The following is a 23,880-nucleotide window of genomic DNA, read 5'->3' as shown; positions in this document are numbered from 1 at the left end:
TTTGTCGTCAGAGCTTTCTTGATACTCTTCCTGTATGCCGCCTGCTCCCCTTGCTTTGGCCTTGCCGTGATGCCAGTGGCTCTGTCTGTGCCATCCACTCCAGTTTGCTTCCATCAGCCCGTGCAACACCGCTACCAGACTGTCTCCCACATAGTTCAGATAGAACTTCCTGTGGTTGACCTCTGCCCTGCTGGGGCGGCTCTCGCTCCCTGTTCCTCCTTCTCACTGTTGCTTACGCTGCTGCTGTGTGGCTGTTCTTTTTCTCCCGCTGCCCTCTGTCGTTTCTGGCAGCGCTAAACATTATTCCTGGCTTTTGATGCACAGGAACGACATAAGTGAATCAATTTAGCATACCCAGCACCCACACTGTGGTTTGCAACCGTCCATGGCTCCACTGCAGAGGATCCAACACCCTCTTCTGACCTTCGTAGGCAGTAAGCTTGTACATGGCGCACATACGCATGCAGGCAAAACACTCATGTGCATTTAAAAAATTCCACCTCTCCCCTCTGCGTCACAACATAATACTAATGCATATGCATATATGCATATCAAAATAAGTAAGTAAGGAAATAAATAGGCTTCCACATCAGAATCTGCCGAAAGAGACTCCGCTCTCTTTCTAGATAGTATCATGGGAATTCCGAGGCGTTGAATAACTGCAGTCATTTTTGTTGCCCAGATTGGAGGCCGCTTGAGGACGAACCTCTCATTGCGACAGGCGAGAGCCAAGATGAGAGCGATAAGCTGTAAACCTAGTAGCCTTGTGAATCTGTGGTCAGAGTTGATGGATTTTTCTTTTAGTGGGCACCTTCTTTTGAGTTTTCATTTTATACTCTGTTAACTTTTAGAGTAACATTTAGAGTAACATCTAGAAACCTTTATTGTGTATTTAAAAGGAGGGGTGATAAGCACTAGCAATGGAAGGAGTTATAAAGAAACAGATGTAGTGGAAAGGGGGAGTAAAGCACTCCCAGGGAAAGGTCTAGATAGCAGCAAAGGTGAAAACCCTCTTCACAGCCTTCACATAAAGGAGTGTGTCCCCATGATGCTAAAACAGTGCCCAAATCAAAAGAACCCTCGTCACAGCGCAGAAGGGTCCCCGTGGTGTTAGCACAGCGTTGGCACAGCGTTGGCACATAAAGTTATGAGATTTGGGGCTTGGATTTGTCAGTGTGTAGACGGTGTAACTTTAAGAGCTATAGAGTTTCTTATTGGTCTGCTTGTTTCCTCACTTCACGCTGGGAATTAAGCCACTCCTCCAGCCCAGGCTGCGCTCTTCCCTGTGTCTCCTTATGCCTACTTTTGTCAGTGCTTCAGCACTTCTAGGAAATGGTTTCTTTTAGAAGATTTCTTTATGCTGCTTGATTTTAGAAACACTTCATTTGTTCATTCATTCATTTGCACTGTTAGTATTGATTCAAGATCTTGTGTATGCTAGGCAGCACACTGCCATCCACCCGCAGCCCCAGCTCATATTCGGGAAGTGCTAATAGGGGTGGATGCTGGTGACCCCTTGACAGGTGAGGCGCTGAACGACTGGAGGACATGATAGTAGAGAAAGTAAGCTTGAACTGAAGTGTAGATGTGAGGGAAGACACTCAGATGGCTAGCGAAACAGACTGTGATTCTGATCAGTGTTTGTGAGACAGAAGGAAGCAAGCATGCATGGTCAGGGACCACATGGATGCTGCTGCTGTTGGAAATACGTGAGGATGTGAGCAAGGCGAGCAGGGTCACTGGAGGAAGGCAGTGACTTCCCTCTTCCTTCCTTTCTTTCTTTCTGTCTGTCTGTCTGTCTGTCTTGAATGTAAGTGTAAACATTCAGGTTGGTAAGCTTGCTTAGGATATGCGTCAAGAACAGAAATATAATTTAGGATTCTTAAGCACTTTAAACATCATTAAGCTCATAAAATTATGAGATTGGTAATGAGTTTTTGGAGTGAGAATGAGACCAAGACTCTTCTGGGAGGTTTTGAGAAAGGAATCAGCAAAGTATAGTGAGTAAAAGAGACATGCATCTTTAATTCCCATATCTCTTTTGGTCTTCAGAACTGGCAACGCCCTCCCCTCCTACTCAACTCAAGAGAAAAATTAACCATGCTTACAGTTGATATATACAGTGAGTGATTATCGTAGGAAATACTTGAAAGCTTTATTAAAAGTATAAAAGATTTGTTTACTCTCATATGTGTGGGTGTCTTGCCTGCTTGTCTGTCTGCACACCATGTGTATACGTTTCCACAGAGGGCAGAAGAGACTGTTGTATCCCCTGCAGTTGGAGTTACAGGTTTGCTTGAACTCAGGTCCTCTGAAAGAGTATAAGTGCTCTTACCTGCTGAGCTGTTTCTTCTGAGCTTTCTGTTGCCATTTTTGTTCTGAGCAGGTGTCTCATGTAGAGCCTAGCCTGGCTCAGAACTCCATGAGTTCTGCCTCAGTCTTCCTGCTTAGTGAGCATAGGGTTAGCTGCCACCCCAGCGGGAGATGCTTTCCTCACACCTCTCAGCCTTTACGGGTCGGTAAAGAGATGTCTCAGAAGACCTCATTTCCTACAGCAATTTCCAGACTACATAGGCTATGTAGGGTTACTATGGCATGAAGTAAGACTACAGTTGTGGTAGGGGACCTTAAAATGTGTGTTTTGCAAAGAAACACGTTTAGTAAAATTTTCTAGCAACCGTGTTGTCAGTGAGAATAATAATTCCAAGAACTTTCTTGGATGATAATTTAACTGTTAAAAGGGGCGGGGGGGGGGGGGGAGGGAGGATGATGAAGTAGATTTGAAACCTAAGGCAGCCAGTAGTCTTTTTGGTGTCTCCTTGAATTTAGGGATAAATGTGGTTTCCTCCATGTCTGTGTGTGTGTATGTGTATGGTGTTCATACATGGTCATGACCTGAGTTTAGCTGATAGCACGCACATTGGGTGGCTCACAAGTACTTGTAGCTCCAGGTCCAAGTGACCTAATGCTCCCACTGACCTCTGTGGCTCCCCACAAACACACACATAGGTAAGATAAAATAAATCTTTAAAGTATAGGAAGGAAAAAATAGAATTGGCCCCTATTAGTTCATGACAGTAATTTCACTTGATCTCAGGCCTTTGCAGTTAGAGGTGGAGAAAGGGATGGTGAGCAGAGAGGAGGAGAACCAGGGTTTCTCATCGGGTTGTTGTTGCTGTCGTCTTGCTTTCTGAACATGTACATCTGGGTAGTCTTCAGGCACTCCAGGTCTGGATTAAGAGAGCAAGGCTTCGCGCAAAGTGCAGTTTGCGTCTTGGATGGTCCAAACAATCACATTTTGTTATGTTCCAGGCATGTGCCGCCACTGGACTCCTGATGGTTTAAAAACAAAGATGATAGTGACTGTTCGTGCTCTTGGTTTTGTGTTTATTTTTTCACACCACAATTCAAGTTTAAAGTGACTTTTATTTTCTGATTATGTCTGTTCCTACAGGCTGCTGAATCGGGAATAATAAAAGTTAAAACCATAGCTGCAAGAAACACCGAAATTTTGGCAGGTAATTTTTTTTGCATATAAATTCAATTATTGGTGAAAATTTTACCGAGTTAAATAGACCCTTAAAAGAAAGCCATCGGTTTTTTGGAGCAACTTGTTCCTGCACCCTAATGTGCTATGCATGGTATAGAACATGTGAGTGTCCCCAAATTGCAAACTGCTTGTATTTGCTAGAGGTGAAAGTTCCTTGAAATGAGAGGCCTTAGGACTGCTAGTTCCTTAGAATCAAGGATTCTCTTACTTATCTTTGCTTTTTCCTCCACCTTTCGCTACTCAGGTGACACCCTTCACCTATGAATGAGTATTCACTTTCTATTTGTGTACTGTGTTGTTTGGCAAGCTGATTCTTAACGCTTACTTAGTGCAGTTTAGACAGTTTATAAAGTAATGCTGTATATTAAGTAGTGACAGACATTTTGAGTTCTGGAACCAGGGCCATGATCATGAGATAGAAAACAAAGGAGTTTGTTTGTCCTGGGTTTGCAAACCTTCATTGGACAGTTTTCAGGGTCAGCTTCTCTTTGACATGGCTTTTCTTCTCCGTCTGCTCTCTTGTCTTCTTTGGAACCTGGAGGTGTTTGCAGTATACCACCATGATGTTTTGGGGTTTCCACACTAGCTTCCCCTCCCAAGTGCTGTGTATGCAACCACTCTTTACTTCCTAATGCCTACAGAATTCCAGTCCTATCGGCCTTTCCTCTCAGCTAGTATAGGAGAAAGATTTCAGTCTGTAACATAAAACTTGAAATTTAAAACCTAAGAACTCCCAATTTAGAGATATCTCCCCATTATAAAACAAAATAAAGACCTTGGACAAGAGTGGGTCTCCTATAGATCTCAGCTTGCTGGAGATTTTCCATTATGGTTAATTTCCCTAAGTCATCTCTTTCTCCCATAGCATCTTCCTTGTCATTTAACAGTTTATGAAAACTCCCATAGTTTTGTGACACTTCTCACAGCAGGGAATAATGCTCTCTATATGTGGAGGAGGGTAGCGATGGAGGGTAAAAGCAAAGGTATGTGTTTGGGACTGGAAGAGTGGACAAGTAGGTTTTGGGAGGGGCATGTTGGGCTGGCTAGCTGCATAGTCTCTGTGAGGAAGTGCATGTTTAAAAGTAATTTATGACCTGGACTTTTACACTTGAGACTTATTACAGTAGAGTCAGATTATTGTTGTAAAATATTTACCTTTGCTGATATTATAAGAACAAATTCTTATTGTTCAATAGTAGTTTTCACTGGTCTTCTTATAGTTGACAGAAGATCTTCAAAGAATGACTATGTATTCTAGTTTTCTATACAGAGTGAACTATCTAATTAATTAAGCTTAAGGAAGAATAAGACATTTTAGAGTCATTGAGATGGCTAAGTGGAGGCCCACATGGTGAAAGGAAAGAACCAACAGTTGCAGGTTATTTTCTGACTTTCACATGAGTGCTGTGGCACAGGTACACTCCTCCACACACAAAATTATAACCAAACAAACAATGTCTTAAGAATAAGAACGTTTAATATGTAGCTGGATTATTGAATTCATTATAATACACATAGCCACATTTCACATCACAAATCTTTACACTTTCATGTCCATATTTTCCAGGGCCATGTATTTAAGGAGCTACATTAGCATTTAAACTTGTCCTTGGCATTTTTAAATGGTGTCTTTATAGCAGTTGCTACCTACAGACACAGACTTCATTGATGGCATTTTGAAATCAGAGGCTCTTACAAGAGTTCACATTGGTCAGGGTATGGTTTCTAAACCACCTACTCAGATCAGAATACAGCTAAGATGGAGAACACTTCTAATGTTTTCATTCCTGGGAAGTTTTTATTTCTTTATAAACCCTGAGATTATGGGATACTAATTTGGTCCTATATCAAATGTCAAAGATCACAAACAATTGAGGATACTGCAGTGAGTCAGGATGCTGAATTCTTATTTCTCTATGTTCGAAATGATAGAGTCATGCGTCAGATCATCAAGCTTACTTAATGATGGTCAGCATCATTGTCGTCAGCTGTAGTTTCTTAGCTTAAGGGACGATGACTCACTTTCAGGACCAGTCTTTGCCTTACGTCCCTGCTCCTTTTTTGTGCATCCTCTTTTAATGTGTACTTCTCTTTGTTTTCACTGCTGTCATGAATGCTGACATGAGTGGAAATGCTATGCCAGGTAATGTCAGCGCTGGTCAGATACGTAGATCGTTACCTCCTCCTTTCTCAGGCCACCGAGAGTGAGAGATAACAACAACGTAAAGTTTCTTCCTTATGAAGCCAGATCCTAATCTTAAACTTGACTGATGTATGTTGCAAATTATTTGTTATCCTAAGTTACATGTTACTAGAAGTCAAGACGGCATGCATTACATAAAAATTATATATTCTGCTTTTTAATGTGTGGTTTTAGCAGGGAAATCTATGAAGTTGTAATATATATTTATAAGTTATATGAAATTGTAATATCTCTAAAAGTTATGTACTTAACACTTACCTCAAACCCTAATGAGTATATGCACCATGGCTGCTTTCAGCTGCCGTCAGTATACATGTAAGCTCGGTCATTATCTGTGATTTGTCTATTTTCTCATAGTTCTTCCTTACCCTTTCCTATCTGCATAGCCTTAGTAACTAGACGGTCTCTAAGTCACAATGAGCAAATATACTTCAGGTTTTTTTTTCTGACATAAAAAGCAATTTACCTATTTGTTTTACTATAGTTTTATCAATATATGTATTTCTGGTATCTTTAAAAACTTAAAAGAAAATCTTATGTGCATCTATGTATATGCACTATACTTGCCTGATGCCAAGAAGGCCAGGAGTAGGCATTGGATCCCCTAGAACTAGTTACAGGCAGTTGTGAGCCTCCATTTGGTACTGGGAACTGACATAGGGTCCTAGCTGCTGAGCTGTCTCTTCAGCCTTGCGCGTGGTTAGCGTCTGTAGAGCAGATCGACAAGGTCCTAAAGAGCAAACACAACTACGTGAGAATGACAGGAGAGAGGTGGCTTTGGTACTTCCTCTGTGGTCTCCTCACTGGCCCTGTGTGAGAATGACAGGAGAGAGGTGGCTTCGGTACTTCCTCTGTGGTCTCCTCACTGGCCACATTCATGCCATTCACTCACCTGCTCCTTCATTACTTCCTCTGCCAGAAGCTTTCCCTTCTGGCCTGACTTAGTTTCTAAAATTAGAGGCAGCATCTCGCTCTTTTTTATATTGCCATTACTTATCATATGACACTGGAACACTACTAATGTATCACGTAGCCAGCCTGATATTATTTGAGCATACATTTGGAGTGCTGTTTGATCATAAAGGCTGGAGAAGGTCTACAGGCACTCTCTCTGGCCCCATTGTCTCCTGGCCATCACAGTTGTCTTCAGACTTCTTGTGAAACAACATTGTCAAAATAGGCTCACGTGTCACTATGGCACAGTTAAGAGTAACTGGAAGCAGTGCAGAACTGTTGGCAACAAGGTGTGGAGAGGCTTTAGGACCAGGTCCTGAGGCCTAGCACTGCGTGTTGGTGCAGGAAGAAAGCAGAGCATGTGCTGTCCTGTGGTTCCAGAAGCATCAGAGTCACAGTGTCAAGGGGCTGGAAGCTTGGTGTGTAACACATCTTAGTGTACTGAGATTGGTTACAGCATTTCCTCCCAAGAACTACAAGACCACTGTAGAAGGAGCTGAGTCACCACCCATCCCAATGCCAGGCTGCCTTGCAAAGAAGGCGAAGGTGCCTCATGCGCATTTCATCAGTACTTAAAGTGAAGGGGGGAGGAGTGTCCCTGCAACCACCATGGCCAGTAGAGTAACCATCACTGGGAAGCAAAAGGAAGTTCAGTTCAACACGACTAGGTAGCTGGTATGGGTTCAAAAGTTTGGAGTCTGACCCTAAGTAGTTTATTTTAGACATACTTAAGCACAGCACAATTTGGTCAAAAAATTTCCTGGTAATAACTCAATCCCACATACACAATAAAGCTTAAGACATGACTACATCAAAACTCATTGTAAAGTACATGTGACGCCTTCCAGGAAGATGGGTTGTATAGATTGACAAGCTCATGACAGAGGTCTAGAGGAGGGTCTAGTGTGGTCTTGGCCACAAGGAGAGCACAGTCAGCAGGCTCCTGGCCTGCTGAGGGGATGACAGGTTATGCATCCCTCCCTTTAGAGGAACAACCCTGGCTCCCTAGTGCCCGCTGCCAAAGGACTGCATCCTGGGAATCAGGGCCATTGTGTGGCATCCTGAGAAGCTTTATGGGAAAGTTTGAGTTGTAGACTTTTCATATTCATACTTACATTTTAAATAATTAACCGTGACTGTTGGAGGACATAATCGAGTGCCTTCCTGTGCACAGGTGCTGTTCAGAGACTGTTCTGATGCAGCCTGGAAGCCATGCGAGCTGTCACATGTTCATCTATTGGGCCAGCGAGGTTGCAGTTTGTCTATAATATCATGTACTTTTATTAATTTTTATCTTCCCTTGGATTTTTCATTTTTCAAAGTTTATGCACATTCATCTTTTGCTAAAGGATTTGATGTCATCTTTTAAAATGCTTTTACTTGTACATTATTTCAGCAAGTGCAATGTAGTTCTTGATGTTAGGTATATTCTTATATTTATAATTATTTATGTTAAATTTCTAGAAAGAAACACCAAGTTAAAGACTATTAATATGTTTAAAGTTTTTGGAAGATATTACTATATGTTTTTCTAGAAAGGTTTAAAAGCTCATAATTACCAACATTTGTAAGCCTGTTTCTATAAGCCTGTGGGGATTATTATTTTTTAGCATCTTGGGCTTAGTTGATGTCTCCTGTTGACATTATACATATTTTTCTGTATGCATTAAAATTTTTTTTTTTTGCTTTACACATTTTTTTTTTCCCAGCACAGGGTTTCTCTGTGTAGCCTTGGCTGTCCTGGACTCTCTTTGTAGACCAGGCTGGCCTCGAACTCACAGTGATCCATCTGCCTCTGCCTCCTGTGTGCTGGGATTAAAGGTGTGTGCCACCATGCCTGGCTTACTTTACATTTTTATGATTCTAAATTTTCCTATTCAAACTTTCAACTATTATATATCAAAAATACCTTTTCCATATGCATGCCATATTATCACCAGGTCCTTTAACCATTAATTATTTTGTCTAGATATTATTTTTATGTAATCCTGTTTTCTTTTGCAAAATTAATTGCCAAAGTTGTTTGTTGTTCCTTACCCTATAAAATATTTTTATTACAAGACTTCCTATGATTTTATTTGACATCTTATTCTTAAATAATTTAAACAGACTTTTGGACTTTTTGAACTCATTAAAAAACTTAATGTTACAGCCGGGCGTGGTGGCGCACGCCTTTAATCCCAGCACTCGGGAGGCAGAAGCAGGCGGATCGCTGTGAGTTCAAAGCCAGCCTGGTCTACAAAGTGAGTCCAGGATGGCCAAGGCTACACAGAGAAACCCTGTCTCGAAAAACCAAAAAAAATAAAAAATAAAAAATAAAATAAAATAAAATAAAATAAAAAACTTAATGTTGTTAGAACCTTAAGCATTCCCACAAATTAGACATGGAACATTTGGATGTAGAGCTGTTGCCTGTGTCACATGACACATGATATACATGTGAAATGCTAATTTAGTTCTCCCTCTCAGAATGCAGTGAAATTGATCAGAACCAGACAGTCCTTAGTGCAGTGGGACCTGGTGGACCTATGTCTGGTCTGTGAAAGTGCATTACTGGATCTCACAGTTATATAATTTGGAAATGAAACATATATCAAAGACATAATGTGACTTTTAAAAAGTAAAGGACTTGGGTAGAAAATACACCCCACCCTACCCACACAATTATTTTTGTATGATAATGGAAACCAAGTTTTGTTTAGGAAGACACACACACCCATAGCTGGAGCAACATAAAATAATTAAAGCAAGATTTCTTTGCATTGTTGAGCAGTGTTTTCTCAGTGTGACTCCTGAAGTCTCTGCCTGGGAGGACATTTATCTAAAGTTCCCTTAATAGCACATCATTGCAATTATTGTCTCCTGAGAGTAGCGCCCTCTCATCTAAGAGCCACCTCAGCTCTGGCTACCCAGTGCACCTGTCACCTTTGAAAGGAAGGGAAACAACTCAGGGTTCTTTTTTTAAGTTTTATTTCAGTGGTTTAGTGGTTTTCTATTACTGAGTTGTAATCTGCTGGTGACGAGTTTGCTTTTGCTTTTGAAGCTGTCCTTTAAAAGACGGTGACAAGGTAAATCAGTGCTGTTGTGGTGTTGGTTATTCTGGATGCCGTTGAAACTTCATTGACCATTATATGCTCATCTAACTTGGGAGGAAAAAGAGTGTGATGTGTTAATTCCTTTGAATTACATTAAAATAGAACTCATAAACACTTTTATTGCTATCTTTAATTTATCTGGCCTTATAAACCTGACTCTACAGGAACTATATAACATTTTATGATACATCTCATTTTATTAATCCTAATATACATGGGCTTTCACCTTTAAACAGACTTAAATTGATGTTTCTTAGAATCGTTGTAGGCCAAGCTGGTGGTGCATGCTCCTTTCCTGGGTCATGGGTGAATTTGTCCATGGTTGTTCACATTATCACACAGATCGGCAGCATGTGTTGATACCTTGTAAACTGACTTTAATTGCTACCTAAGATGTCATTCTAGGTGCTGACAAAACTGAGGTAAAACTGTTTGCCAAGGTGAAAAGGTGTATGTAACAGCAACAAAGCAGAATGAGTGTCAGTGGCTTAGAAGAAACTTCAGGCATGATAGTAAATGTCTCTTCCCAGGTATCCCTACTGCTCTTGGTGGTCCAGAGCGGGAAGACGGTAGACAGTAGGGTGATTGAGTCCTGGTTTTAGCTTCTTTTATCATCATGATATTTGTTTTACAAAATGACAGCATAATGAGCGGGAAGAGTAGGAGCTAGGCATTAGAAGGCAGACTGCCAGTTTCACTGAGCTGCCTATTTACTGCATCACATGGCCAGATCTTGGCCATGCATCTTGTCATGTTCAAATGAGCAACATGGGCACTCTCATCAAGATCGCTGACACAGCTTAGTACTGTGGAATGGTGTAATTTGCCTGAGCAACATTTAGTAAGTAGAAGTGCTCAGCAGACAGAAGGCCAGCCTCTGACTTGAGTGACTGGTGGAACTGGATGTAGTTGGATATCTAGCGACTTTATTAAAGCCTTAGTTAAGTCTGTTCTCAGGTCTTTGGGGTTTATGTGTGTATATATACATACTAGGGAAGTGCTCTACCACTAAGCTGCATTTCCAACCAGCAGCTACTGTGAATAAAGTTGTTTTCCTTCTGAGAAAATGTATTATTGTGTACAGCGATGGTGGTGCACACCTTTAGTCCAGTACTCAGCAGGCTGATTAGTACTTTATGATGGTACAGTACATGATCTCAGTTTGTCATCCTATAGCCCATACTTTGGGAGACAGAAAGTAGGATTTAAATGAAATATTAAATATCAGATTTTAAAAGAAAACTACTTATTCTTCATTTAAAAAAATTATCACCCGCCAGGTGTGGTGACATATGCCTTTAATTCCAGCACTCTAGAGGCAGAGGCTGACAGATCGCTTTGAGTTTCAGATCAGCCTGGTTTACAAAGTGAGTCCAGGACAGCCAACACTAAACAGAGAAACCCTGTTTCAAAAAACAAAAAACAAACAATAAAAATAAAAATTTTAATCTTTGCTGGACATGGTGGCACACACTTTTAATCCTAGCACTCAGGAGGCAGAGGGAGATTGATTACTGTGAGTTCGAAGCCAGCCAGGGCTACACAGAACCTTGTCTCAAAAACAAAACAAAGCAAATTATAACTTTTATTGAATTTGTTCTTTGACAGTGTCATACATGTATAAAGTACATTCTGGTTACCAAAAACCTCTCTGGGCTGGAGAGATGGCTCAGTGGGTAAAAGCACTGGCTGCTCTTCCAAAGGTCCTGAGTTCAGTTCCCAGCAATCACATGTCAGCTCACAACTGTCTGTGACTCTAGTTCCAGGGACTCTAGCACCCTGGACATACACTTACAAGCAGAACACCAATGTGCACAAAATAAAATACAAAACAAAACAAAACAAAACAAAACAAAACAAAAACCTCTCTACCTCCCCACAGTTCCCTTTCAAACATTCATGTCTTTTTTCCCCCTTTTTTTTAACCTCACTAGGTTTAAACTAATAACATCTGTTTGACCATGATTTTGGAACTTAGTACACAGTGGAAAATAGTTACTGTTCCTCCTCCAGAATTCATCAGTAGCCAACACTTCAACAGGGAGGAGGAGGGGCATGTGCACCCTCTCCCTCATCTGTGCTGGAATTTTGACAGGCCCAGTTTTCTGAGGGCTGCTGCAGGTCCCACAGATGCTGTGTAGTCTTACCTGCCATGCCGAGACGGCACATCACAGCCCTTCTCCCTATATTCCTTTTACATTCTTTCCTTCCTATCCTCTACAGCATCCTTGAGCCTTAGAGGTAGAAGTACAAATGACCTGTTAAGGACTGTGCACTTGACTGCCACTTGTTCTCTGTATCTTGAGCAATTGTGTGTCTGCATTTGCTGCCATTTGTTGCATAGAAAATCTGGGAGTGAGGAGCATTTGTGTATGGTTATAAACATAAATATTTAGAAGATAGTTTAGCATTTTGTGACAGGTTAGCTCATCAGCAGTCACTAAGTTCATTGCTAGGGCCCAAGATAATAAAAGTATAGTACATAATACAGAGTGAAATTTTGTTCAGCTATAAAGAAAAATGAAATTATGACATTTGCAGGTAAATTAGTACAGAGGGTCACAGATGACCAGAGTACAAAAAAATGAGTAACTGTGACATGCTCATCCCTAAATGTATGTATGACACATATGTATCACATCTCCTCCACACTTGACTCAGGGAATGTTGTAGACGAAGACAGTGCTGATTTGACTCGGTGTCTTTGGCAAGAGGTACGAAGTTGAAAGGGCGACCAGGAAAGCAAAGTTCAAGAGGAGCTGGAGAGAGTGGAGGGTTGATATTATTATTAAAAACAAACCCCCAAACCACTGAATACATGTATGAAATTCTCAAAGAATTAATTTAAAATAGAAGAATATCAACCTAAAAATGCATTTGACAGGATACATACCAATCGTAAAAAAATACAAACTGTTATGTAGTAGATACATGTCAAAAATACTATGTAAAACAGGAATAAAAACTAACCAAAATTTGCGGGTAAATAGGTGGAAACTACAAACAAACAAAAACCCAATGACACAAAAAATAAAACCAACCCCCCCCCCGCAAACAAAAACAAAAAACAAAGACACCCCAAGCTGTACTGCATGGGATGACCCAGACTCAGAAGGGCAAATGCTGCATGTTCTGTCTCATGCCTCCTAGCTTCAAATCGGCAGGCTCGTGTGTTTAACCTGGAGTATCTGTATAAGGAAACTAAAGAGTCTGTTTGGGTGGAGGCTGCCTTAAGGGGAGGGAGGAGCGCCAAACAGATGATGTGACAACAGATGAGGACTTTGAGGAGTAGGCTGGAAAGCAGGAATAGGGCATGGGGGACAACAGATGAGGACTTTGAGGAGTAGGCTGGAAAGCAGGAATAGGGCATGGGGGAAGAAAGGGACCAGGCTTGGCCAAAAGCAAGCATGAAAAACCCATATGAAACTTAGTACTTTGAAAGCCAATTAAAAAAATGTCAGTTGAGAGAATTAGAAGGGAGATATCCTGGATGTTTAGGTACTGTTGCTTCGGCTAGGTGTGAGAGCCCTTCTTCTGAGCTGTTTGCCAGGGAAGTCCTCAGGGGTACCCAAAAGACCAGAAGCTCTTGCCACTGTTTTTGGTTGCCCACCAGACCTAGTTGATAAACCCAATGGAGAGGGTACTGCACACTTTGGTTGTAATGTAGAGAAACCAAGCTGGCACTGAGCTGGAAGTTCTCTTTTGGCTAGCTGTCGTGCCGGGAGGTGCTCTATAGGGTGCTAGAGGAGAAAGCCCGAGATGGCCCTCCCTAGCTGTGACCTTCACAGCCTACAATGTCAGTCATCCAGCAAGCTATGCCTAACTGTGCGATAGTGGCATGACTGTTACAGGTGAGATCAGCTGCCCTCTGCTTGGATTCGAGGCCTGTTCCATAAGAGGGGATTCATACCTGATCCTGTAAACATAATCAGGAACAGTGGCTGAGGTGGTTTTACACATTCAGTGGTAATTATGAATGACTCCTTCCAAGTTCTTTTGAAGAAAATTTTTTTTCTGACTTAGATATACATGTAGTTAGTGAGTTTTGTTTCCTTAGAAACAGCTACCAGACCTTTAAGTTTAATAATTCTCTTTACTTAGAATTTCATGTTCTTTATTCAATTTCTCTGAAGGTGACAAACTTGGTTTATTTATTGTTTTTGCCTTTAAGCAATTAAAAAAAACTTTGTTATAAATTTAATTGTTTAATTGAACTTAATTGTATTATCCTAACCTACAGTTTAATTGCTACTTTACAACTTCTAGAATTGGTAGAAGTTAAATTAAAGTTTGGAATAAAAGTTTGTGTATTCAGTAGTTAATTTAAAATGCTCTTTCCATAATAAGAGGAATAATGCTATTATTGTTAGAGAATTGTGTTTATTTCCTGAAGAAAGTAGAGCTACAAACATTCATAGCATATAAAAACAATCTAGTGTGCCTATGAACTATGGAGGACATGATGTATATACAATTTTAATTACTGTTTCTGCTCTGTGATATGAATTATTTATTTTCTTCCTGTGCAACATGAAAAATATTAATTTCTGAACTTGTGATAATCCATGTCTTTAAAGAGAATTTAACATATGGGAAGGTCCCCAAAATTTCCTGTTGGGGAAAGCCTGGGCAACCTGTGATTGAGGAGAAGACTGGAGTATCTGAAGTTCTTGAATTATTACTTGTTTCTATTTGGATGTTTATTTTACATCAACAGAATTTTCATAGTCATAAATATGTAGACAACTATTCTTAATTATGAAGAGGTCCAATGATTTATTTTGTATGTTTTCTGAATACAGCGCTGAAAGAGAACAGCTCAGAGGTTGTGCAGCCTTTCCTGATGGGCTGTGGGACCAAGGAGCCAAAGATCACTCAGCTGTGCCTGGCCGCCATTCAGAGACTCATGTCACACGAAGTGGTGTCTGAGGTAGTATGGAGACTTGATCTCAGTTGCTTATTAAGAGTTGCATCAGTTGCCGGGCATGGTGGTGCACGCCTTTAATCCCAGCACTTGGGAGGCAGAGGCAGGCGGATCACTGTGAGTTCGAGGCCAGCCTGGTCTACAAAGCGAGTTCAGGACAGCCAAGACTACATAGAGAAACCCTGACTCGAAGGAAAAAAAAAAAAAAAAAAAGAAAACTACAACAAGAGTTGCATCGGTAGTTGATTTCATGGGGAAGATTAAAACATATCTGATATTTACTATGGAGCAGTTTTATGAAAGCTAAAATAAAAATAAATAAAATAAAGCTAGTAGTAAAGATTAAATGTTTATTGAGTTACTTGTAATTTGAGAAGGCATAGTTCAGTAGTACAGGGGCTGATTTTAGAATAAGTGACGGTTCTGTGTCCTAGAATAGTTATTTAACATAATTCATATTTTAAAATGTAGATTATCTGATTGATAGCTGCTCATTAATGTAAGTATTTTGTTTGTATCTAACTTGATGATGGAAAGTGAGAAAGAAATATTACTGTGACTGTCCACCATCTCTCAGACTTGAACTGATTTTGTGTGCCATCTTCTGATTCGCAGACTGCTGCTGGAAACATAATTAACATGCTTTGGCAGCTAATGGAAAACAGCCTTGAAGAACTTAAGCTGCTTCAAACAGTTCTTGTTCTTTTAACAACCAACACAGTAGTTCATGACGAGGCACTGTCCAAGGTAGGAAACGTACTTAATTGGTGTTTATAAATGCTTCAAGGTAGTGTTTGAATGAGCTGATAAAAGATCTCAGCCTAGTGCCATTGGCATGAAGAGCAGCTCACGCCTCTGCAGTGAGTGTGAGCAGTGTGGGTTCGGCCCTCTGGATTAGAGGCCGGCATGTTGACTGCTTAGCTAGCTTTTGGCTGCTGCTAAGCTTAGTTACTTAGGAGATAGTGGGCTGAAGAAGAGAGAAACTGAGGGGCAGGGCAGGGAAGGGAAGGAGGAGGAAGGGAAGTGCCTTGGATCGCACTGGCTTGCTATTGCTATTTCTCTGTAATTACTCACAGGTCCCCCTGTTTTAAAGCTACATGTATGCATTATGTAAATAAACTGTCTCTTAAGTGGCCAAAAACCTTCTTGAGCATTTACATCAGATGAGGTCTCATAGCTAGTTTTCATTTCTGCCTTTCTCAGACCTTCTTTGGAATATTAGCAGTTGTTCTGTTACATAGTTTTTAAAATCTTGAAATATTTCTGTAGAACAGAAAGCAACATAACGTAGTCTTCTGCTCGCAGACTGTTTGTTTTAAAATATTTATTTATTTTTATGCATATGAGTGATCTATTTGCATGTACACCTGTTTGCAAGAAGAGGGCATCCAATCACATTATAAGTGTTTGTGAGCCACCATGACGTTGCTGAGAATTGAATTCAGAACCTCTAGAGAGCAGGCAGTGCTCTTAACCACTGAGCCACCTCTCCAGCCCGTTTGTTTGTTTGTTTGTTTGTTTTTTGAGACAAAGTCTCACTGTGCGGCCTTGGTTGTCTTGGAACTTGCTCTGTAGACCAGGCTGGCCTCAAACTTACAGAGGCCTGCTTGCCTCTGCCTCTCCAGTGCTGGGATTAAAGGTGTACAACACCATGCCCAACTTTGTTTTGGACTCTCAGTAGTTTCATGATAATTTTCGTGCTTTTAAGGGTTGGTAGTTTATAAAAGAGAGACATCACAGCCTAGTTACACATAGTCTCGCAAGTGGGTTTGTATGTTCATCTTTTCTAGATATTAGTTTGGTGTTCTTAGAACATAATGAAAATACACTCAACTGCAGCTGTTCTGTTCGTCTAGGCTCCTGTCTGCTAAGTAGAATGTTTTTTATATACTTTTCTCTGTGTACAGTTCAGTTTGGTTTCTTGCTATCAAATTATTCTTTTAATAAACATATTAAAATGTATAAAATGTTATCAATTGACATACTAAAGAGAGAAGAACTGGAGCTTGGGAGATGGCTGCCGCATAAGCGTGGGGCATGGCTGCATCTTTACCTGTGGAGAAGGGTAGTCCCAAGGGTGTGGTGGCTCATGAGGCAGCATGGAAACAGGTGGGAGGGACTCCTGTCCTGACCAGGCTCCTGTTGCTAGGATGAACCCCATGACTAAAGCAACTTGGGGAAGAAAGGCTTTATTTCAGCTGACAGGTTATATGCCATCAAGGAAGCGTAAGGCTGGAGCTGAACAGCTCATGGAGGAATGATGTTCACTAGCTTGCTACTCATCCACAGTGGGCAGGGCCCTATGGAACCATTAGTGGAGAAGTTGCCCCACAGACATGCCCACAGGAGGCAGTCCCTCAGCTGAGGTCCACTCTGTCTAAGTTCCTCTAGCTGGCGCTGAATGTAAAACACTAACCAGTGTACTGAGGGTCACTGGTAAGCCAGTCTAGACTGTGGGCGAGGTCCAGCGAGAGAGACCTTTCACACACCATGCGCACTGTACACCTGAACTCAAACCCTCACACGCACACGTGCACACAGGGAGGCGGAGGCAGGCCAGCCTGGTCTACAGAGTGAGGTCCAGGACAGCCAGGACGACATAGAGAAAGCCTGTCTGGGAAAACAAACAAACAAAAATCGTACTAGTTGCTTTTGTGGAGGACCTGGGTTTGGTGTCCATCATTCCCTCTGGCTTCCTCAGCTACCAGGTATGCAGGCAGTGTACTTACATGGAGGCAAAGCACTCAAACATAAAGTGAAAAATAAATCTTTAAAATTTTTTTGATAAAGTGATAAGGCACAGAATTTTGTTTTTCCTAAGACTGATGTGCTTTTAAACTGTTAAACTTTTAGAAGATCTTTGTAATACTGTTGTATGCACCCATTTCATAGAGCTTGAAATTCATAGCCCATGAACCATGAAATAAGTCACAGGGTAGAAGAAAACAGTCACAGATACCTTACCAAGGAGTCACATGCTCTCGTAAAGAACCCTTAAAAGCATTTTCTAGAACAAAATAACTGAATGAAGAATTGACAAATGACTTCTAAAGACACTTCATGAAACAAGGTGCTCAGTGACAAGCAAATGCAGGGGAAGAGGCCCCTCAGCGCTGTGGTTTGCTAGTGAAGTGAGAACTCAAATCATACAGTGTTATCATTATACCCATCAGGACAGTTAAGCTTTATAATGCCACCAATCCAAATATTGCTGAGGATGGAATAGTTCTGAAATCACACATACAGAATTAGAAAACTGTAAGCCTACTTTGAGAAACAGGCAATATTACCTGTGGCCTCGCCATGCCATTCCTAGGTGTTAATTCAGTATAAAGAAATGCTTGTCTTTATAGAGACTTACATTTGCATGTTCATAGCAGCCGTATTCAGAGTAGCACCAAACTGAGAACTGTCCAGATGTCCGTCTGCAGACAAATGCTTAAGCATAGCCATGCTACGGAACCTCCTCAGTAATAAAAAGGGAGCTCACACTGATTCACAGGGCAGCGCACCCCTTCCATGAATAGGATTTCCCATGAGAGAAACCAGACACGAACGAAGAGTGACTCTTTATATAAGATTGTGGAAAATGCTGAGTGGCCAGTAGTGGGGAAAAAAATCAGTTATCCATGGCTCAGGAAGAGGAAGAAATGGAGGGCCGGGCGTGGTGGCGCACGCCTTTAATCCCAGCACTCAGAGGCAGGCGGATTACTGTGCGTTCGAGGCCAGCCTGGTCTACAAAGTGAGTCCAGGATGGCCAAGGCTACACAGAGAAGCCCTGTCTCGAAAAACCAAAAAAAAAAAAAGAAGAAGAAATGGACTTCAGAGACATGCAAGGAAACGTTAGGGGTGATAGGCATGTGCACCATGTCTGTGTGCATATGGACCGGGCAGAGCTCACAGAAGTATATGCCTTTAAGGAATACAACTTAGTATATAGAATTTCTCTTAATAATAAAGTTGCTTTTTCAAAGAGAAAAGTGTGGCAGTCACCCTTTTAATAATAATATCCTTCTGTTTTTATGTTTCCAATTTACATAGGACTTATCTAAAGACAGTGCTATAATAAATATGAATACTTGCTATTTCTAACGCAGGTCATTCTGGGAAAATAAAACATGACACTGTTATGTACATTACGTGAACAGCATTTGGGAAGACACGTTTCAAGCTATTTTTGCTGGTTGTGCATAGCTGTGCATTTACTGAGACTGGATTATTTTGAAATCTGAGGGCTTTCATGGTTTTATTTTATAAAAAGGTGGCACTGTGCACGTCTGATTGAAACAAGTCATTTTGCCTGAGGTTCCATCTGATAGGCTAACGTGCGTGCTCTCAGTTTCACTTCACGCTGTAGGACTCTTTTCCAGGCCATCGTCCTCTGTTTCCGACTCCACTTCACTAAGGACAATATCACAAACAATACGGCTGCAGCTACGGTGCGACAGGTGGTGACTGTTGTCTTCGAGAGGATGGTGGCTGAGGATGAACGACACAGAGGTAACGTGATGACAGCTGCTTCCGTTTTGTTTGTGAGTGGGTTCTTATATATAAGACTCAGTGCTCATTCACTTTTAACTTTACCTTCTGAGCTAGGAATCCCCCAAAGCTAGAAAGGTTTTACTGTTATGTTCCTTTGGGGGCAAATATACTGGTGCACAGTGTAATCCCAACCTCAGCAGGATCATACGCCTGAGGCCAGCAAGATAGCAGTCTCCAAAACACTCACAGAAATACCTGAAAACACGCACGCACACACACGCACACACACACACACACACGCGCGCGCGCGCGCGCGCGCACACACGCACGCACATATATGCTTCTGTGTATGGATGCACTTGTGTTTATATGTGTGTTAAGCCCCCTTACTCTTGATAACTTGGCAAACTTCCTAACAAAAGCAGCTGAAGGAAGGGAGGGTTATCTCAGTGTCTTGTCAGAGGGGCGGTGGTGCATCCTGGCAGGAAGTCGCCGTGGCAGGTGTGGAGGTGGCTGGCCCCATTGCATGTGCTCAGGAAGCAGAATCAGGGTCCCAGCCTTCTGTAAATGTGCTGCAGCTCACGTTTGTGGTCAGGTCACATGGCACGTTAGACACCACTGCTCCCCATAGGCATAGCCAGGAGCCTGTTTCCTTGGAATTCCAGCTAGATGGTGTCAAGTTAGCACTTAATAGTAACCATAACAGGTATAATGTGTGTGTGTGTGTGTGTGTGTGTGTACATCCATATGTAACACACACACACACACATTACTGTATGGCATTTAAAAATTGATGGTCATTTAAAAACAAATTCTTTAGCTGGGCATGGTGTACATGCCCGTAATCCAAGGAAGCAGAAGCAGGTGCGACTCTGTGAGTTCAAGGACAGTCAGAGCTGCGTACAGAGAGCCCTGGCTCAAAAAGCCAACTACGTTAATATGGACTTCACTATTTTATCACTCTGAGTAGACGCTTCATTTCCATGTTAAGTTCTAATATGAATAGATTCCCCCATTGAAGATGATAAGTTCACATTTTAACAAAATATTTGTATTGCATTATTTTATACAAACATATTCTATGAATTTTTGTGGTGTTCTTTTATCTGCATAGTTTACATTTTAATCATGGGATTGATTATATTGTGTGGCTGTCCTCTAGTTCAGTGACAAGCTCCTGCTAGACGTGGTTCTTAGAATACTAGACTATGGGTACATCAAAAAAATGGATTTTAAGCAGAGTGTATGGTTTGTTAAAGGTCATTCTGAGCTCCATTCCTGGCCTGTTTTGATTACAGATATAGAACCTCCAGTACTGATCCAAGGGAACAGTAACAGAAGATCTGTCAGTACCCTAAGACCTTGCGCTAAAGACGCATATATGCTCTTCCAGGTATTTTAGTAATTTGTGTTATAACATGTAGTTTTGTGCAGGTATTTTTATTTTAGAATGTATGTCTGTAATTGTGAAAATTAAATGTATTATTAATATATCAGTATTAAAAGTATTATATTAAAGTAGTTCTAAAAGATTGAAGAGAGGCTTCTGCCTCTACTGTGCACTTGACTAGCTTAATAAAATGTTGTGACTCAGTTTAAGGAAGAGAAATTAAACTCAGAATTAAAAAAATAGGTATATTAGAGGTGACTAATCTATAAAAACATTACTTTAATAAGGAAAGTTTAAGTAATAGATTTGCTCTTTATTTAATGTAATCTGATACACTGCTTCTTACGTCGGTTGGCATGACTAAGTCATTTTAAGTACAGTAAGATTAAAACTTTATTCTTAAAATAACACTAATACTTGTCTATATCTACATGCTTCTATTGAGGTTTACTAAAATCTAAAATTTGAATTACTGATGGTTAACTTTTAAGAAAAAGAGGTTTGTTTTGTTTTAGTTTTGTAAACTGTGAGTTGTGGAAAGCATATTTTATTATAACTGGTGACACTTATTTTATTTTATTTTTTGATTGTTTTCCCAGGACCTTTGTCAGTTGGTTAATGCTGACGCCCCTTATTGGCTTGTAGGCATGACCGAGATGACTAGGACATTTGGCCTTGAGTTGCTAGAGTCAGTCCTCAATGATTTTCCACAAGTGTTTTTACAAGTAAGCAATTTGATATTGTCTTGTTACAAAATTAGTGTTTTTCACAGATATTTGTCAAGAAATCAAAATGTGTTTTACATATGCAACTGCCTCTGTCTCCTGAGTACTGGGGTTATGGGCATAAAAAAGCCATTGTTCTAATTTTGATTTAGTGTTTTCCTTCCTTCTTTCTTTCTTTCTTCCTTTCTTTTTTATTACCCCCAACATTTAAAAATTTCATTATTAGAATAAATCTTTTTTGTTTTGTTTTGTTTTTTTGAGACAGGGTTTCTCTGTGTAGCCTTGGCTGTCCTGGACTTGCTTTGTAGACCAGGCTGGTCTCGAACTCACAGCGATCTTCCTGCCTCTGCCTCCTGAGCGCTGTAGAATAAATCTTAGAAACTTATTTAGGCAGATATCCCCAAGCCTTGGAGTGAAAATAAGTGGTTCCTTTTTCTTTTTTCAACATCCATGATTGTTTTACCAACATGTGTGTCTATGTACCACATGAATGCAGTGTCAGTGGACACCAGACAAGGGCATTTGATCTACTGGAACTGGAGTTACAGATGGTAGTTGACTACCATGTGGGTGATAGGACTAAAACCTGGGCTCTCTGGAAGAGCAGCTGGTAGGTGCTCTTAACAACTGAGCCATCTCTCCAGCACCAGAAATAGGCCATTTCTTAATAGAACTCACGAAAGTTAGTATTATTTCAAAGTAATGTATTTCAAGTTCTCAAAGACAGCAACTGCCAACATAGATGACTACTATACTCAACAAAACTAATTGAAAAAAAAAAGAAAACTCTTCTGTTATTAAAAACTAAAGGAATTCATGACCACTAAGTGAGCACTACAGAAGATACTTGAAGTAATCCTTCAGACTGAAGAAAAGACACATTTTCATAAGATTATAAAATAATCATGGCCAAATGTGGAACAAAGAGTATTTCAAATATTTCAAATATTCAAATATTTCAAAATCAGTAGGAATTAATGTGTGCCTTTCATTAAGAACTCTCAATAGTAATGGTCTCAATTCTGTAATCAAAAATAGTACGAACCATGAGATTGAATTTAAGCCAGATTTTGGAAAGACAGATACCAAGTTTCCTTCATTTGTTGTCTGTAGGTTTTCATAGTCACTTAAAACTGTGTAAATACTAAATGGAAGGTAGAAGCTGTCCAGGGGAGAAAGAGGACAGTCGGAGGGTACGGGGAGAGTGTTCTCTATGTGTCTCTGTATACTTGTATATTGTGGTTAATTTAGAAGTATGACCTAATGAATGTTTATTATTAGGCTATAATTACTATGGTGGTATTTTCTAACCCACTATCACTCAATAAAAACACAGACACCTGTTGTATTTTAAAATAGCCTTGCTCTACCTGGGGCAGGACAGATAATAATCCACTAAACTACCTTTCAGTCACTCTGCCCCAATCCCATGCCATCTGCTTCTGATAATTTCTATGGAGCTTCCTCCCATCCATAATCCCAAATAGTCGCTAATGTTCTTCATCTGGGCCCAATCCTCCATCCACACTGGCCATGTGCTTCTTACTCCACCTAACCTGTGATGGTGCAGCCTCCTTCCTCCTCCTCCTCTTCCTCCTCCTCCTCCTCCTCCTCTCTTCTCTCTTCCCAACATCCTCTTATGCTCTCTGCCGGTCTCCCTTCCTAAGATCCTCTCTGTCCCAAAAGCCCAGGAACCTTAGCCACACCTATCCCATTTGCCTGGCACAGTTGTGTTGGCTTTTTATTGGTCAAACAGGAATAAGTTTTTAGGCAAGGTTACACTTTTGGGTACATGAGTCTGCTCATTTGGGCAGCAACCAGACCAACTCCAGGAGTGCCCCGTGTAAAACATGGAATACTTATATCATAAATACAGTGAAAGCTTTCAAAACTGTACTTAAATATAGTTTTCATTTTGGCAGTAAAAGAAACAGACACAAATCTACTTTCTGCTCACTCTCAGTATGTCGTGGAAAGAATCAACATGCACATTAAACATACGTGAAAAAGCACAAGAACGTGCACCAGAAGGCGGCATGGTTCTCAGCTTCCCTCCTGGAAGTGAAGCGAGGAGGGCTGCTCCGGGTTTTCCTGTTCTCATTTGTTTGCTTTTAATAGATATTACTGAGCAAATTAACTACCTGTGACTTGCTTTATATTTCTGCAAGATTAAAGGTTTAAGTTGGATGGTTTTTATGGTTCTTTAATGGTTTTAATGAAATCTGGATGATTAAAATAGTAAAATATGTTGAAGCTGATCATTAACTGCAGGCTACCATCACTAACGTTGAGACTACTTTTCACTGATACTCATGGGAAATTAACAGGCCAAGGGAGCTTTTCATCTGACTTGCAGAGACTTTAAGAGAAATTGTAGGGTTATTTACAGAATTCTCCAGCATGTATAGTTATTTATCCTTATTTCTTGCTGAATGTTTTGTCATCTCTGTTGGACCAATCAAATAGATATGTTAGTCTTTAAATCATCTTTATGTGAGTAGAAGTATTTTTGCAAAATAATGTCAAATAATCATGTTTTTACTTCTATTATTTTAAA

At 40.6% G+C, this 23,880-nt stretch overlaps 1 protein-coding gene across 2 annotated transcripts in view; it reads left to right on the top strand.

Annotated features, from left to right (window-relative positions):
• Mon2 (MON2 homolog, regulator of endosome-to-Golgi trafficking) overlaps positions 1–23,880 on the top strand; it is a 70,853-nt gene that overhangs the window by 4,679 nt on the left and 42,294 nt on the right. Inside the window, exons 2-8 of one of the 2 annotated variants that reach the window (XM_051170894.1) lie at positions 3,455–3,518; positions 5,658–5,693; positions 14,605–14,732; positions 15,342–15,473; positions 19,097–19,226; positions 20,507–20,601; positions 21,198–21,323. In XM_051170894.1, the coding sequence (XP_051026851.1) occupies positions 3,455–3,518; positions 5,658–5,693; positions 14,605–14,732; positions 15,342–15,473; positions 19,097–19,226; positions 20,507–20,601; positions 21,198–21,323 (711 nt within the window). The remainder of the gene's footprint in view (positions 1–3,454; positions 3,519–5,657; positions 5,694–14,604; positions 14,733–15,341; positions 15,474–19,096; positions 19,227–20,506; positions 20,602–21,197; positions 21,324–23,880) is intronic. The other variant, XM_051170895.1, reaches the window with a different exon arrangement.

Source organism: Acomys russatus, chromosome 28 (assembly GCF_903995435.1).
Source record: "Acomys russatus chromosome 28, mAcoRus1.1, whole genome shotgun sequence".
NCBI classification, from domain to species: Eukaryota; Metazoa; Chordata; class Mammalia; order Rodentia; family Muridae; genus Acomys; species Acomys russatus.
The sequence above is the reverse complement of the archived record's forward strand: the minus strand, read 5'-3'. Positions and strand labels throughout refer to the sequence as shown.